The sequence below is a fragment of the Papio anubis genome, chromosome 2 (assembly GCF_008728515.1).
Source record: "Papio anubis isolate 15944 chromosome 2, Panubis1.0, whole genome shotgun sequence".
In the NCBI taxonomy this organism is placed as follows: domain Eukaryota; kingdom Metazoa; phylum Chordata; class Mammalia; order Primates; family Cercopithecidae; genus Papio; species Papio anubis.
Window position 1 is genome coordinate 25331187 of NC_044977.1, and position 17544 is coordinate 25348730.

The 17544-nt window shown below is 34.9% G+C and overlaps 1 protein-coding gene across 3 annotated transcripts in view; it reads left to right on the forward strand.

The window, feature by feature from the left end:
* The window catches only part of ALCAM (activated leukocyte cell adhesion molecule), a 211174-nt gene extending 197115 nt beyond the window's left edge, over positions 1–14059 (forward strand). For 2 of the 3 annotated variants that reach the window (XM_003893884.4, XM_009199456.4), the window contains 2 exons: positions 8972–9084; positions 11624–14059. In XM_003893884.4, the coding sequence (XP_003893933.1) occupies positions 8972–9059 (88 nt within the window). In that variant the 3' untranslated portion in view covers positions 9060–9084; positions 11624–14059. The remainder of the gene's footprint in view (positions 1–8971; positions 9085–11623) is intronic. The other variant, XM_003893883.4, reaches the window with a different exon arrangement.
* Positions 14060–17544: the final 3485 nt, after the last annotated feature.

The window sequence follows — 17544 nt, forward strand, 5'->3', positions numbered from 1 at the left end:
TTATGCCTATAGGTTCTATAGTGGTAACACTTTTTTGTTATCTGATATTGCTAACTATTTTTCTTTTATCTTTCTTAGTCTTTATAGGGTGTTATCAATTTTCATAATGACCTCAAATAACTTTTTGCTTTGTTTTTTATCTCTAGTGCTTATTTTTTATTTTGCTCTTATAATTACTACTTTTTTCTTATTTAGATTTCCACTTTCTCCCTTTTCTCTAATTTCTTGAAATAAAAATTTTGATTCTTAGTATTAGCTTTTCTTCTTTTATAAGACAAGCATTGAAATTATAAATTCCTCTCAGCACTGTCACCTGTATTCCACAAACATCGGTATGTTGTGTTTTCTTATTCATTCAGTTAATGTTTCTCTGTGGTTTCTTCCTTGAAGTTAAGTGACTAGACCTGTACTAAATTCCAAATATTTCTCATCTAATTCTTTTTTGTCAACACAACCTACTACATAATCTTTTAGTCTTTCAAAGTACATTGAGATTTATTTTTTGGCCTAGCATGCAGTTTTTCCTTGTGAATTTTAAATTATACAAAATCACTTCACATGTTATATAAGAAGGTAACAAGCATACACTTCCATTTCCCCTTCATGTATTTTGTGCCATTGTTGTTATTTATCTTACTTCTAAGTACTAAGCCTCACAACACACTGTCATTATTTTATGCTCTGCGGTCTATTATCTGTTTTGAAAATTAAAAGTTATGAGAAAACTTTATTTTGTATTTACTTATTTACTCCTTCCAGCACTCTACTTATTTTTAGTGGATCTGAGCCTTTGTCTATCACTTTCATTCTGAAAAACCTCCTTTGACATTACTGGGAGTGCATGTCTACCGCCAGTAAATTCTCTGAGTTTTCATTTTTATGATAATGTTCTTATTTCATTTTTAATTTTGTTTGATATTTTCATGTGTACAGAGTCCTAGGTTGATACTTCTTAGAATATTGAGCACCTTAAAGATGTGCCATTGCCTTCTGGATTGTATTGTTTTTAATGAGGAGTAGTTGGATTTTGGCCAGATGTGGTAATGCACACCTGTAGTCCTAACTACACAAGGAGATCAGCCGTGTGGGTGGCTCACACTTGTAATCCCACCAATTTGGGTGGCCGAGGCAGGCAAATTGCTTGATCCCAGGAGTTTCAAACCAGCCTGGCCAACATGGCAAAACCTTGTCCCTACTAAAAATACAAAAATTAGCCAGGCTTAGTTCCACACTCTTGTGATCCCAGCTATGCAGGAGGCTGAGACATGGGAATCACTTGAACCTGGGGGACAGAGGTTGCAGTGAGCTGAGATTACACCACTGCACTCCAGCCTGGGCAACAGAGCAAGACTTTGTCTGGAAAGAAAAAAAATAAAATAGAGGCTAAGGTGGGAGGATCACTTGAGTCCAGGAGTCCAAGGCTACAGTTAGCTGTAATTGTACCACTGAACTCCCGGCTGGGCAACAGAGCAAGATCCCATCTCTGGAGAAAAAAGAAGTAATTGGATATTATTTTTCACTGCTTTTGAAAATGTGGAAAAATTTTCAGCAATTTTTTTATATCTGTTTACCCTCCTTCTTGCTTCATAAAACTCCTGGTATACATACATTAGACTTCTTGAAATTGTCCCACAGATCTCTGTCTCAATTTTTAATGCATTTACTTTTTTTGAAAAGATTCATATTGCATAATTTATATGTCTGTAACTTAATTGTCACTGATTTTATTTCAGTTGCAATATCTGATCTTCCAGTAACCCCATACATGAAATTACCATTTCTGATCTGTGTTTCTCAGTTCTAAATATTCAACTTTATTTTTAATCTTCTCTTTCTCTTATTATTATACTAATGTTTTCCTTTAAATTCTTATAATCTTCTGTAATTCCTATTTTCTAATCCTTGACTACTAATTCAATTATTTGTAGGGTTTTATTAACTTTTTTTCTCCTAATTATAGGTCACATTGCTCTATTTCTTTGTATATCTAGTAATTTTTGTTTGGATGTTGGAAATCTAGATGCTATATTGTTTTGAATTTTGTTTGGCAGCTAGCCAAGTTACTTATGGATCAGCTGAACTTTTTTGGAGCTTGATTTAAACTAGATTAGGATGGATGTATCCAAATTAGTACTTGGAGAAAGAATCAAAGGAATGCTTATGTAAATTTCTCATGCTGTTTTCTTTGCATAACTCTACCTCTTTCCTGCAATTTTCATCATCTCCTTCCAGCCAAGTGTGATTTCTACCTCCTCAACTCAGTGAAAACTCTGTTTTCTGCTTGGGTCCTCATTTTTGGCACCACCAGAAAATACTGCCAGGCACAAAGCCTGGACTGTCATCAAGTGCAGCTTGTGGCTTTTCTCTTAGAAATCACACAGATCACAGTACTTTGCTACCTGTTGTCCAATGACAGAAAATACTTGTTCTTTTATCCTTTTTTCTTAAAAATACATGTTTATGACAATAGAGCTAGCCCAGAGAAGCAACTGGAACATCTGTGGATTTTAGTATTCAAGAGGGGTCCTGGAACCAGTACCCTGCAGATACCAGGGACAACTGAACTATTTACTTCATCAGGATCATACATATTAAATGTTGGTGTAATCGTCTTATCAATTATTGAGAAAGTGATATCAAATTATTCACTAAAGATTGCATATTTATTTACTTCTCCCTTCAGTTATGTCAGTTTTTACTTTATACTTTTATTAGGTACATATACTTACAATTGTTATAACTTCCTTATATATGAAAGCTTTTGTAATTATGAAATATCTCTCATTATCTCTGGTGATATGCCTTGCCATGAATTTTACATTGTTTGATATTAATATAGCCACACGGCATGTATAGATGTAGTATTTACATATATATCTTTTTCTTTTTATTTTCAATTATCTCTTTATATTTAAAATTCATCTTTCATGTAGAGTAAGAGAGCAAACTCTGACCTCGGGCTGTTGGTTAATTTTATAAATAAAGTTCTACTACAACACAATTATGCCCATTTCTTTATATATAGCATGTTTTATTTTCATGCTATAATGGCAGAATTAAAAACAGTTGGAAGAAAAGTCACATGTCCTGCAAGCTTAAAGTATTTACAAGTCTAAACCTTTAAGAAAAAGTTTGCTAACCTCTGGTGTAGAGCATTTTGTAGAGTCTTGCTTACTTTGTACAGTTTGACAGTCTTTGCCTTTTAACTGGAAGAGTTGACCAAGTTATATTTAATTATCAGTTACATGTAAGACCACCTCCCGATCTGTTTTCTAGGTATCTTCTGTCCTTCCATCCTTCCTTCTTTTGAATTACTCAATTAAGTTTTAGTATTACATTTTAATACCTCTACTGGCCTTTTAACTATACCTCTTTGTGTTTGTTTATTGTGCTTGCTATAAGGATTACAATAAGAACTCAAAACAGTCTACTCATGTTAAAAATCTAAGATTTTTGAAGCATAATCCCTTTTAACTTTCTCTATCTTTGTTGCTATTATTGTCATATCTATTTTGTCTGCATATATTATAAAGATCAACTATGTTTTACATATATATGCATATAAAGCATATATATTAAACTGTTAGTTGTCTTTTAAAATATTTTACATATCTACAATATATATTATTTTATTCTTTCTCATATATCTGAGTTCCCATCTGGTGTTATTTCCCTTCAAAGAACTTCCTTTAGTGCTTCCTTTAGGAAAGGTCTGATGGTGATATTTTTTTCTACTTTATTTCCATTTAATTTAATATGTCTTTCTTTTCCCTTTAAGTGAAGGATCTTTTCACTGATGTAAAATTTTGGGTTGAAAACTTTTCCTTTCAACATTTTAAAGATGTTTAATTATCTCTGGTGTGCATTTTTTTCTGATGAGACATCACCTGTTACTTATGTTATTGTTCTCCTGAAAAATTTTTCTGTGGCACTTTCAAATATTTCTTTTTATATTTGCTTTTGGTTAGTATGTCTATGGTTTACTTGAGTGTGTTTTTCTTTTTGCATTTCCTCCTTCCGGACTTCTGAGCATTTTGGATCTTCAAGTTAATGGACTTCATCAAATCTCGGAAATTTTCTCATTTTTTCTTCAAATATATTTTTGCCTCATTCTCTTTCTCTTCTATTTGACTTCAAATCCACACATGTCAGCATATGTTAGCCTGCTCACTGTCATCTCACAGGCCACTGAAGATCTGCTCACTTTTCCTTTTTTACCACTGCCCCGGACTCCATCTCCTCACTTTTTTACTGTTTTCTTTCTCTCTGTTTTCTAGAACCTATAACTTACATTTTTTTCCTTAGGTTCACTAATGCTTTCTTGTGCCACTTCCAATCTGATGTTAAGTGCATTTAGGGAATCATTCAATATCGATATTCTAGTTTTCAGTCATATAATTATTTTTGTTCACATTTTTTGCTGCTGATATTTCCATCTGCTCTCTCATTGTTAGCATCTTTTCCTTTAAGCCATTGAGTGGCTATTATAATAATTGACTTAAAATTCTTGCCTGCTGATTCCAAAATCTGTAAATCTGCATCACCTAAGGACATTCTCTGGACTTTGTGTTACATTTTTCTATTCTGTATATGTATTGAAACTTTATTATATAATGGATTTTGTGGGTGATATGTTTTAGATTATAATTTCTGTTATATTTTTCTAAAGGATATGAGTTGTTTTTCCTAGCAGACAATTAGGTTACTGGCTAATTGCTTTCTACTGTCACGTTGCCCTTGTGATGGTTAATTTTACAGTTTGTATTCCATGTCTGTCTTAGGATGAACATCTAGTGTCTAGTTCTTTTTGTTTGTTTGTTTTGTTTTTTTGAGATGGAGTCTTGTTGTGTCACCTAGGCTGGAGTGCAAGGTGTGCTATCTTGGCTCATGTCAACCTCCCCCTCCTGGGTTCAAGTGATTCTCCCGCTTCAGCCTCCCAAGTAGCTGGGATTACAGGCACACACTACCATGCCTGGCTAATTTTTGTATTTTTAGTAGAGACGGGGTTTTTCCATGTTGGCCAGGCTGGTCTTGAACTCCTGACCTCAAGTGATCCACCCACTTTGGCCTCCCAAAGTGCTGGGATTACAGGTGTAAGCAACTGAGCCCAGCCTGTGTGTAGTTTTGACATATAGTCTTTCTTGGTTTTTCTAGAGTTTCAGTACAAAGACTGATGTATTTACTAACCACTTCTGGCTTGGTGAAGTTCAACTCCAAACTGTGCGGGTAGTGCCTAAAGATCTATCAGGTTTCTAAGCCTTCTGGCATTGCTTCCCTCTAAGCTCTTTGAAATTTCTCCCACATATGCTATTCACAGGGTCATCCAAGGAGCTTATCATAGTATGTACACAAATTTGGAATTCTTGCCACCCTGTGGCTGTCTGCTTTCTAAAATTTTTCCCGCTTGATTTCCAGTTTTTGTTCTACTTCGTCCATACCTCCCAAGCTGAGAAGTGCCCTCAGAGGAAAAGTCATGTAAAATTTTCTTTCAATTTCTACCTTATTTTTGTCACTCAAATACAGTAAAATAGTTCATTCTGTACTTTTCTGAGGGTTTATAATTGTTATAAATATAAGTTAACAAAGTACAATTTGGGGTTTTTTTTTTCAGTATTACTCAAAACATAACTCTTTGTAGTCCATGCTTTATTTCAAAGTTATGAAATCATTTGCACACTTAATGAGAATATGGCTTTATTCTTACCATACAAGTCAAGGCAAGTTGAAACAAATTAAAATTGTAATTTATATTATATTAATTATATGCAATTTATATTATATTATAGTAGTCACTGTCCTCATGTATTACATTGTTGATTTATTTTATTTTATTTTTTAGGATTTACTTACTGAATGTTGACTTTTTTATCTATCACTGTCTACTTGCTCCAAACAAGTTACAATTCTTACTTTAGATGAAAGGAGTGAAAGTTAATGAAATGAGTTTAAAAGAAAACAGACAAAAAGAGAAAGCAAATGGAGAAGTAGAAAAAGAAAGAAGGAATGGAATAGAGAAAAAATTTAGAGGGGTGAGAGAAGACAAGGGGAAGAAAAAAAAGGAGAGAAGAGATTTTGGGGATTATGTGGCTTTTTAAAATTGCCACAATTCTTACTGATTTATAGAAATTATAGTTATTAGAATATAGAGTTGGTAGCTATTAGAATAATCAAAGACATGTTTATGCATATAATTGTATGCAGAACTATCTGGAAAGGTTGGATTAACAATTACTCAAGTTCTGTCATTTCAATGTAGTATTCTGTCCACCTACTTATAAAAAAAGCAGCTGGGTATGTATGGACTTCATATTGGTGAGCACTAATATATTAAGGAATAGTAGAAGGAAATAGACATTTTATGATCACGTCAGTTCAACTTAATAGAATAACGATCTGTTGGATGCCTACCATGTTCTAGTCATGGTCTTATGTGTTATGGATAAAATATAAATAAAACAAGGCTGTTATTCTCAAAGATCTTATGTTCAAGTCAAGGAAACAAGATTTCTCACATCTCAGTGTTTCATGGGGCAGATGGATGGAGAACTGAACTAAGAGCTTGAAGGGAAAAGCTGGATTTCTCTGCATTTTTAGAGCTAAAGAAACGGATACTTTCTAGGATGTCAATTAGAAGCCTGAAAGAACCATGCCTTAGGAATAGGAGCAAGCCAAAGGTAGACCAAATTTTACTAAAATTACAGTGGGGCTCCAACGTAGGTCAATACCTGACAGAATTGTGATAATCAGCCCCTCAGCCTGACAAAGGAAAGAGGGAGCCATATCTGGTAGAAAATAGCGTTCTGTAGAGTCTCTACAGTTCTTTTGTTGATCGAGTCAGTGAAATATAAAAGGACAAGATATGCAAAGAGTCAGGAAAATACAATCAATAATCAAGAGAAAAAGTAAATAAGATAAGCAAACAACTGAATTATTTGAATATTGTAGTTAATAGATAAGGCAATGAAAATAACTACAAATAATATATAAGAAAATGTGTAAGAATGCCGGGCGCGGTGGCTCAAGCCTGTAATCCCAGCACTTTGGGAGGCTGAGACGGGCGGATCACGAGGTCAGGAGATCGAGACCATCCTGGCTGACACGGTGAAACCCCGTCTCTACTAAAAAATACGAAAACTTAGCCGGGCGAGGTGGCGGGCGCCTGTAGTCCCAGCTACTCGGGAGGCTGAGGCAGGAGAATGTCGTAAACCCGGGAGGTGGAGCTTGCAGTGAGCTGAGATCCGGCCACTGCACTCCAGCCTGGGCGAAAGAGCGAGACTCCATCTCAAAAAAAAAAAAAGAAAAAAGAAAATGTGTAAGAAAAGATACTCAAAAGAAATAAAAGGAATAGAGAATTGAAATGCAATAATTGAAAAGATAAAAAGAATTAAATCTTTCAGTTCCAAAATGTCAATTTGATTTTAAGGGATCAAATTGATGTTTTGGAACCGAAAGACATAATATTAAGCACTAACTTTTCAGTGGATGAATTTAACACAAATGGGCCACAGCAGAGCACAGGAGAAGGAAACTGGAAAACATATCAATAGAAGACACCCAGATCGAAGCACAGAGAGGAAAAAGAACAACCAAGACCAACAAGAGCATAAGAAACATGTGGAAACACACACAATGTATAAGTTATGTATAAAATTGAAATTCCAGAAGAAAGAAAGAGCAACAATAGCAATCACCAGTAAAATAAATAAATACATTATGGTTTATTCACCCTATGACATCCTATAGACCAATGAGAATGAACAATCTATAATCATATGCACCATTATACATGTATGTCACAAACTTAAGGTTGAGTTTAAATAAAAGGCAAACACAAACGAATGCATGTGAGATGATTCCATTTTTGTACAAATTACAATAGCAGGTAAAACTATTATGTGAGAATTCAAGTTGTAGTAGCCTTTGGGCAGTGTAAGCCCTGCAAGGACTTATAATGATCTGCAATTGTCTCTTATTCTGGATTCTGGGAAGAAAGGAAGGAAGGGAGGGAAGGAGGGAAGGAGGGAAGGAAGGAAGGAAAGAAGGAAGGAAGGAAGGAAGGAAGGAAGGAAGGAAGGAAGGAAGGAAGGAAGGAAGGAAGGAAGGAAGGACGGACTCTTGGACATACAGCTACCATTTGCTCTGATTTCTCCTAGCTAACCACAAAACCTTAATTGTGTAATTAAGAAAACCTGATTTCATGTCTTAACGACTAGAGTCTAGGCATGGGTAATCATAGTAGCTGCTAAGGCATTGGTTTTCAAACTGTGGCAGGCGGTGGAATCATCTGAGGAGTTAACAGAGATTGCGGGTCCCATCCCCACAGTTTCTGTTTCTGTTTCTGTAGTTCTGGTGTAGGGCCCAAGAATTTGCATTTCTCACAGGTTCACAGGGGATGCTGACACTGCTGGTCTGGGACCATAATTTGAGAACTAGCCATGTTACAGTTGCTGTAGCTTCTGTTGTCAATGTTCTATCATAAACGTGTTCTCAATAATCTTGTTGCTGATGTATTCAGTAAAACAGAATCTATAAAAATAGACATAGGGCTTTGGTTCAACTGGGATACATGATAGGGAACACCAAAAGGGAAAAGACCTTCATGAAATGTCCTAAGAAATTTTTTTGCAGAAAATTCACTTAGAAAGAAAACTTACACTATCAAATGAGTTACTTCCCAGAAAGTGGAGAGAAAAATAACCTACCTAAAAACATGGTGCAACAAAGTGTTGTATAGTCTGTGTTCAAAATAATTTATTTTTTTTCTTTAAGCATACATTTACTGCAAACCTATCACCAAACTTATTTCAGCAGAATGTGCTCTGTTATCAGTCAAGGCTCACAGATGAAATTTTTGCCTAGTGGTTTGCTGTGAAACATTTGCTTTTCAAAGACACATTAATTCAAATCTTAAAATTAAATATAAAAGTTGAACATGTATGTGTCAATGTGTTGAAGTTTATTTCTCTTACAGGACTGCATCAAAACATGTAAACAAGGACCTCGGTAATATGGAAGAAAACAAAAAGTTAGAAGAAAACAATCACAAAACTGAAGCCTAAGAGAGAAACTGTCCTAGTTGTCCAGGTGAGTAGTCTGTATGAGTTTCATAGAAATAATTCCCTAGCAAGTAGGAAACATCCTTAAAGATGAAAGCCTTTACGTTAAGATGCTTCATAATTACAGCTTCCAAAACAAGAAGAGAGGATTTTTTTTTTCTTTTTATTATACTTTAAGTTCTGGGATACATGTACAGAATGTGCAGATTACATAGGTATACACGTGCCATGGTGGTTTGCTATCAATCCATCATCTACATTAGGTATTTCTCCTAATGCTATCCCTCCCCTAACCTCCCACCTCCCAACAGGCCCCAGTGTGTGGTGTTCCCCTCCCTGTGTCTATGTGTTCTCATTGTTCAACTCCCACTTGTGAGTGAGAACATGCAGTGTCTGGTTTTCTGTTACTGTGTTAGTTTCCTGAGAATTAATGGCTTCCAGCTTCATCCGTGTCCCTGCAATGGACATGAACTCACCCTTTTTTACAGCTGCATAGTATTCCATGGTGTATATGTGCAACATTTTCTTTATCCAGTCTATCATTGATGGACATTTGGGTTGGTTCCAAGTCTTTGCTATTGTGAACAGTGCTGCAATAAACATACATACGCATGTGTCTTTATAGTAGAATGGTTTATAATCCTTTTGGTATATACTCAGTAATGGGATTGCTGGGTCAAATGGTATTTCTGGTTCTAGATCCTTGAGGAATTGCCACACTGTCTTCCACAATGGTTGAACTAATTTACACTCCCACCAACAGTGCAAAAGCGTTCCTATTTCTCCACATCCTCTCAAAACAGAAACAGAGTTTTTCAAAAGGAAACTTTTGTGATTCAGAAAATGTTTTTGGAAGAATGGAAACTTACCTGTCTCCCCACCTCCCTCCTCAAAATAATCATTATCCTCTGAATAATAAAAACCAACTATGAGATGTTAACATTCAGTTAGCATTTTATATTTTAATGCAAAAACTTTAAGTGCAAAGAAGCTTTATTTTTTGAATTAGTATTTGGGTTCAATAAGAACAGATTCTAATACCTTAAATTTACTTTAAATAAATGATTATGAAAATAATTTTAAAATATAAAAATATTAGGCTGGGTGCAGTGGCTCATGCCTGTAATCCCAACACTGGGAGGCTGAGGCAGGCGGATCACTGGAGACTAGGAGTTTGAGACCAGCCTGGCCAATGTGGTGAAAACCTGTGTCTCTACTAAAAATACAAAAATGAGCCAGTCCTGGTGGCAAGCACCTATAATCCCAGCTACTCAGGTGGCTGAGGCAGGGGAATCACTTGAACCCAGGAGGTGGGGGTTGCAGTGAGCCGAGATGGCGCCGATGCACTCCAATCTGGGTGACAGAATGAGATTCTGTCTCAAAATATAAAAATTAAAAAAAAAAATTTAATCTAGGGATTTAATAAAAGCGTGAGTGTATTTATACAGCCAATATCCCAAATCATTTTAATGAAAAGTCTAACAAACTTGTGCATGTGTGTATACATATACACATATGCTTTTATAGGTAGTATATGTATGTATATGTGTATATATGTATCCATGTGTCTATATGCACATATGTAGAGGCATATGTCTGTTACATATGTTATAGATATTTAACATATAAAATAGCTGTGTGTGATTTTTAAGACAGTCTCAAAAAGGAGTATGTTTCCATAGCATTGCCACCTGCAATTTGAGGTTTTTCTTTTTATTTGTGTTCCCTTAAACCAACCAAATAGGAGAGCCATTTGCACTAACTATTTAATGTGTCTTTTAAAATAATTGCTACTATAGCTTACCAATATGATATGAAAAGCCCCGACCGCCACAGTAAACCTCGGGTTCATTATAAATAAACCACAAGTCACAATTTGAGTGGGTCATCCAAGTTAATCCCATAGTAAGAATGGGGTGTGGGAAAGTACTGAATTTAAAAGGATGCACACAGGGGAGAACAATAGAATAATTGAAATAAGATTTGTTTTTTTAAAACCTGAAAGCCAGGTTTTTAAACTGATGGGGTGAAAGAAATCAGAACTGGATTGCTTCTCTATCTTGCCTTTCATTGGAGGTCAAGTATGCAGCATTCCCACATGACTTCTTTTGTTTGCTTGCTTTTTCCACTTCTCTAGGGTTCTTTTCCCCAGTCCTTTGTAAACATAGATTTTAACTACTGTTTTCTTCAAAATTGTATAGAGTAACTTCTCAATGAAAACCTGTACTTGAAGGCACATCCCACGAAATAGTGTGATTTGAAGGAATGAGTATATTTTTAACCTAAAGAGAAATGCAATGAAATATTTTCTTGAAAAAGCTTGCATTAGTATTAATTTTACAAAAAAAAAAAAGAACACTCTGAATAATTCCAAAAATTACTTGTAGAATGGATGCAGCTATGCCTGAGATTATAGATGGGCTGGGGGACAATGGAGTTTTATAAAAGGCCCTCCTGTAAAGTAATTCACTAAATTACTTTTAGTACAAAGTGTCTGTTGATGTTAAAAAAAAAAAAAAATTACTGCTATGGCAGCTTATCTAAAGTATGCTTTTTTTTCATTTCAGAGATAAAAATCATATAGACCAATTGAAGCATGAACGTGGATTGTATTTAAGACATAAATAAAGACATTGACAGCAATTCATGGTTCAAGTATTAAGCAGTTCATTCTACCAAGCTGTCACAGGTTTTTAGAGAATTATCTCAAGTAAAACAAGGAAATTTAATTACAAACAGTAAGACCAAGTTTTGGCAGCCATGATAATAGGTCATATGTTGTGTTTGGTTCAATTTTTTTTCCGTAAATGTCTGCACTGAGGATTTCTTTTTGGTTTGCCTTTTATGTAAATTTTTTACGTAGCTATTTTTATACACTGTAAGCTTTGTTCTGGGAGTTGCTGTTAGTCTGATGTACAATGTAATGTTTTTATTTCAATTGTTTATATGGATAATCTGAGCAGGTACATTTCTGATTCTGATTGCTATCAGTAATGCCCCAAACTTTCTCACAAGCACCTAAAACCCAAAGGTGGCAGCTTGTGAAGACTGGGGACACTCACATTGCCCTAATCAAAAACTGTGATTTTTATCACAAGGGAGGGGAGGCCAAGAGTCAGAGTGATAGACACCATAAGAGCCGACTCTTTGATGTGCCACCAGCAGACTCTCAGAAGTAAATCACAGATGCATATAGACACACATACATAACGGTACTCCCAAACTGACAATTTTACCTATTCTAAAAAAGACATAAAACAGAATTTGGTAGCACTTACCTCTACAGACACCTGCTAATAAATTATTTTCTGTCAAAAGAAAAAACACAAGCATGTGTGAGAGACACTTTGGAAAAATCATGGTCAACATTCCCATTTTCATAGATCACAAAGTAAATCGCTGTAATTACAAATTGGTGTTAAATCCTTTGGGTTATCCACTGCCTTAAAATTATACCTACTTCATGTTTAAAAAGATATCAATCAGAATTGGAGTTTTTAACGGTGGTCATTATCAAAGCTGTGTTATTTTCCACAGAATATAGAATATATATTTTTTTTGTGTGTGTTTTTGTTAACTACCCTACAAATATTGAATGCACCTGCAGATAATTTAGTGTTTTTAACTGATACATAATTTATCAAGCAGTACATGAAAGTGTAATAATAAAATGTCTATGTATCTTTAGTTACGTTCCAATTTGTAACTTTATAAACATGTTTTATGCTCGAGGAAATTTTTGGGGTGGTAGTATAAATGGAAACTTTTTGAAGTAGACTGGATATGGGCTACTTGTGACTAGACTTTTAAACTTTGCTCTTTCAAGCAGAAGCCTGGTTTCTGGGAAAACACTGCACAGCCATTTCTTTCCCAGGATTTACACAACTTTAAAGGGAAGATCAATGAACATCAGATTTCTAGGTATAGAGCTATGTTATTTGAAAGGAAAAGGAAAACTGGTGTTTGTTTCTTAGACTCATGAAATAAAAAATTATGAAGGCAATGAACATAAATTGAAAATTAAAGTCAGATGAGAATAGGAATAATATTTTGCCACTTCTGCATTCTTTAGAAACATATGTTATTGTACATTTGTAAACCATTTACTGTCTGGGCAATAGTGACTCCGTTTAATAAAAGCTTCCTGTAGTGCATTGGTATGGATTAAATGCATAAAATATTCTTAGACTCAATGCTGTATAAAATATAATGGGAAAAAAAGAAAATATGTTATTTTGCCTCTAAACTTTTATTGAAGTTTTATTTGGCAGGAAAAAAAATTAAATCTTGGTCAATATTTAAACCAAAGTAAAAGGGGAAAAACCAAAGTTATTTGTTTTGCATGGCTAAGCCATTCTGTTATCTCTGTAAATACTGTGATTTCTTTTTTATTTTCTCTTTAGAATTTTGTTAAAGAAATTCTAAAATTTTTAAACACCTGGTCTCCACAATAAATCACAAACACTAAAATAAAATTACTTCCATATAAATATTATTTTTTCTTTTGGTGCGGGAGATCAAAGGTTTAAAGTCTAACTTCTAAGATATATTTGCAGAAAGAAGCAACATGACAATAGAAAGAGAGGGTTATGCTACAATTATTTCTTGGTTTCCACTTGCAATGGTTCATTAAGTCCAAAAACAGCTGTCAGAACCTCCAGAGCAGAACATGAGAAACTCAGAGCTCTGGACCTAAAGCAGAAAGTTTGCCGGGGAAAAAAGAGTCAGCATTGTTACCATCGAATCAGTGCCTGGATAAAGAGGAAAGCTTACTCGTTTAATGGCCACCACGTGCACGGAGATGCTGAGAAGAAAAAGAATTCCAAATCCTCACCTTCTGAGGTTTTGGCTCTCCCATTTAATTCTTTGGCAACAGGAAACAGGTCTTGCAGGTTCAAGGTTCACTCCCTGTATGTGATAATAGGAATTGTATGTGGAAATGGATTAACATACCCGTCTATGCCTAAAAGATAATAAAACTGAAATATGTCTTCACAGGTCTCTCACAGCTGTCTGACTCTTGTCTAAAGTAGAATGTTCATGTGTGGAAAGTGATGGTCTTTATCAAATAGTGAAAAACTCACTGAGACTCTCCATCTTTCCAGAGAAGGAGTGCAGAAAAATAAAATTCCCCATGCTTTCCTACTAGGTCAGGTGGGCTACCTCAGCTAGTCCCCAGATTTCACCAGTGATTGATTCTATAATGCATCTGTCTTCAATGATAGGATCATACTTACTCTTGGATGTCCCAGGTAACTGTCCTAGGACCTTAATTAAGAGAACATTTTCATATTTGTTCACTTCTGCCAATAACGTTCTATTCAGATTATCATTTGGAATTACCCAGGCCTGAACTTTCAGAAAACGTATTCCCTCCAAAATAAGGTAAAGCCAGCTGTGTACACAAGAGAAGGAAATTAACATTTATTGAGCCCATACTATGTGCTAGGGTCATGCATACATTAACGGTTAACAGTTAACAGTTGTAAACAGTACTAAATATCCCCCTCATTTAACAGCTGAAAACCTGAGGTTTAGAGGAACTTCATAATTCCCAAATGCACTTGGCTTCGAAGTAGATAAATTGGGTATCAAACTAGATCTGAGTCCTTGCCCCAGTCTACATACTTCCCTAAGTTCCTCTAAAGAATGCTCCTTTCCATAATATGTAAAATTGGAAAACATTAATTGACACATAGACTGGTTATACCATTGATAAAAGGATTATTCTGAAATATTTAAATCATTCAGAAGGGCAAAATTGCATAACTTTTCAACAGTATTTGGATTAAACATATTAGACATGTTATTAGAATGTATAATATATTCCACATCATATTTTTAAACATCACATATGCCATTATATACTAAGTGCCTATTATGAGACAGATACTGTATTGGCGCATGTTTTAAATAATGTTTCATTGAATTTATCTGATAGGAGAGGTGTGATGTCTATTTTAAAGAGGAAGACTCAATGCAAATAACTTTTTCACAATTCCAGATACAGAGTGGTTGAGCCTGGACCCATGTTCAAGTTGCTAAAGTTCAGACTCGATTCATTATATTGTTTATCATCCCATTATAAGAATGTACATCTGTCTACACTTGGAGAGACTAACAAAAAGATAGATTAGCATTAAATAACCTATTTGTTTTTCTAACAACTAGTGCCATTGATATTCAAGGTAGTATGATTATAAATAAGACATATATTAAAACTGCTTTGAAAACAATAAATGATGGTATAAATGTTAGCTGCATTTTAATCTTATGTCTAAGGAATTAAATTGAACTAACTCCTATTTGAAAAGTTAGTGCAGTATATTTGGCTGTGTAAACATTACACTTTCACAATAGGAAATACTTCAGTTAAACACTGAATATATATTTTTTATGTAGGCTTCTTCATTAAAACTTTTTAAAAAATACTCTGTATTTTTACATGAAGCCAGAAAACTGGGGCCCGTTTTTTTCTTAGCACACAATCTTCACCTGTTCATCCTCATTCTAATCCAATTTCTTCTTTTTATCCTAATTCTGCTTCTCACATTTTTCCTGATAAATGATTTTGACATGCACAAATATTCATTGGAAAATGAATACCCAGGCACATGACTCCAAAAGCAGATCTGATTCTCCAGTTATTTGTCTTATCCCTTTTTCCTGGCTATCTCTGGGAAAGGTTTTGCCCTGTAATGATCAAGCCCCTAAATGAGAGAAAAGATCTTCAATTAGGTGCATGCACATGCACACAAATACACAGAGGCAGACAACACACACACACACACACACACACACACACACTGTGGGCTATTTTATCCCTTTTTTTGTTTTTTGAAGAGAGAACATAGGATTTGCTTAACAGAAAAGAAATTGTTTGAAGGACTACAAAATATTTGTCAGAAATAGAAAGCAGCTAAGAGGTGGAAATATTGATGATGCTTTGATGGGAGGCATTCGTAAGTCAAAGGTCCAACAGTGCATTAGACCCAATAGTTGCAATAAAATTGGTTTGAGTAAACCTAATCATATAATCTCTATACTACCAAGAAACAAGTGACAGCCTCAATATCACAAAGGCTCAAAATAATGTTCATTCTTTGAAAGACCATGTATTATCAGAGAGCAAAGGCTACAGTCTCCAGTAAGTACAGTATTTGATTAAAAAAAGAAAATTCTGGGGCTAGGCACAGTGGCTCATGCCTGTATCCCCAACACCTTGGGAGGCCAAGGTGGAAGGACTGCTTGAGCCCAGCTGGGGCAACGTGGTGAAACCCTATCTCTCCATCTCTACAAAAGACACAAACAATTAACCAGGTGGGGTGGCACAGGCCTGTAGTTCCGGCTACCTGGGAGGCTGAGGTGGGTAGATCACTGGAACCCAGAAGGTGGACACTGCAGTGATTGCTCCACTGCACTCCAGCTTAGGCTACTCAGCAAGACCCTGTCTCAGGGAAAAATAAAAATGAAGTACCTTTGGACGCTGTCGGAAACTCAGTTTGGACTATTTTGGAGTTAATAAAGTAACATTTTAAGATTTCCCAAAAATATCCTTTTTTTGATTCTACTTTCTCAGGTAGACCATAAAAATTTTAGCTTCAATTAGCAGTTTAAATTCACAGCTTGATTCACATAACATCTGAGAGGTTCACTTGCACAGAGATAGCAGTTTTGGACAGCTCTGTGTAATTCTTTGAATTCTCATCAGTAAGGAAACCACAGGTTTAGTTAAATAAGATGTGGTTACTGCTTGAAAACTGATTCACAACTCTCCCTGGAATGACTTATTAAGGAAATGGAATATTTCTGTTACAAAAAGGTTTATATTGAAGCATTAGAGTCATTCCTTGTATGCTAAACCATTTCTAAAAACCAAGTTTGCTCTGAAATTTTGGGCTACTACATTGTTGGTAATAACTAAATTTCTTTTTCTTAGCTTGATTATAATTGTCTACGAATCACCTTAAAATAGTCTTTAATTGAAAGCAAATAGTCATAACCTATTGTTGAATCTGATTCCAAGAAGAAGGACTATTGGAAATATTTGTAGGTTTATTTACTGCAAATATTTTAAATTACTACAAAAGTAGTAATCTTTTTATAATATTTCTTAATTTAAAGAGCTTTTTTAAATTTTATCTAATAGCTGCACACAAGCTGTGGCAAAGGTGATGGGTTTTTGGTCACATTGGCAACAACACCACATAAACAACAGATCAATCAGCCCGCATGTTCCTAACTGATGAATCTGTTTACAGAGAAATGTCATTAAAAGATTGCCTGTAGTGGCTTTGTTACTCTTCTGTTAATCTGAGTTTAACTTTTCTTGAATGTAATAAAATAAACTCATTAAAATATCAAATATGTACTTCACAGTTACCACCACAGCACTTAACTATATTTTTTGTTGTCCTGATAATAATAGTAGTGTATGTATTCAGTGTTCATTTCAAAGGTTTACATTGATTGAGAAATATAGTTGATT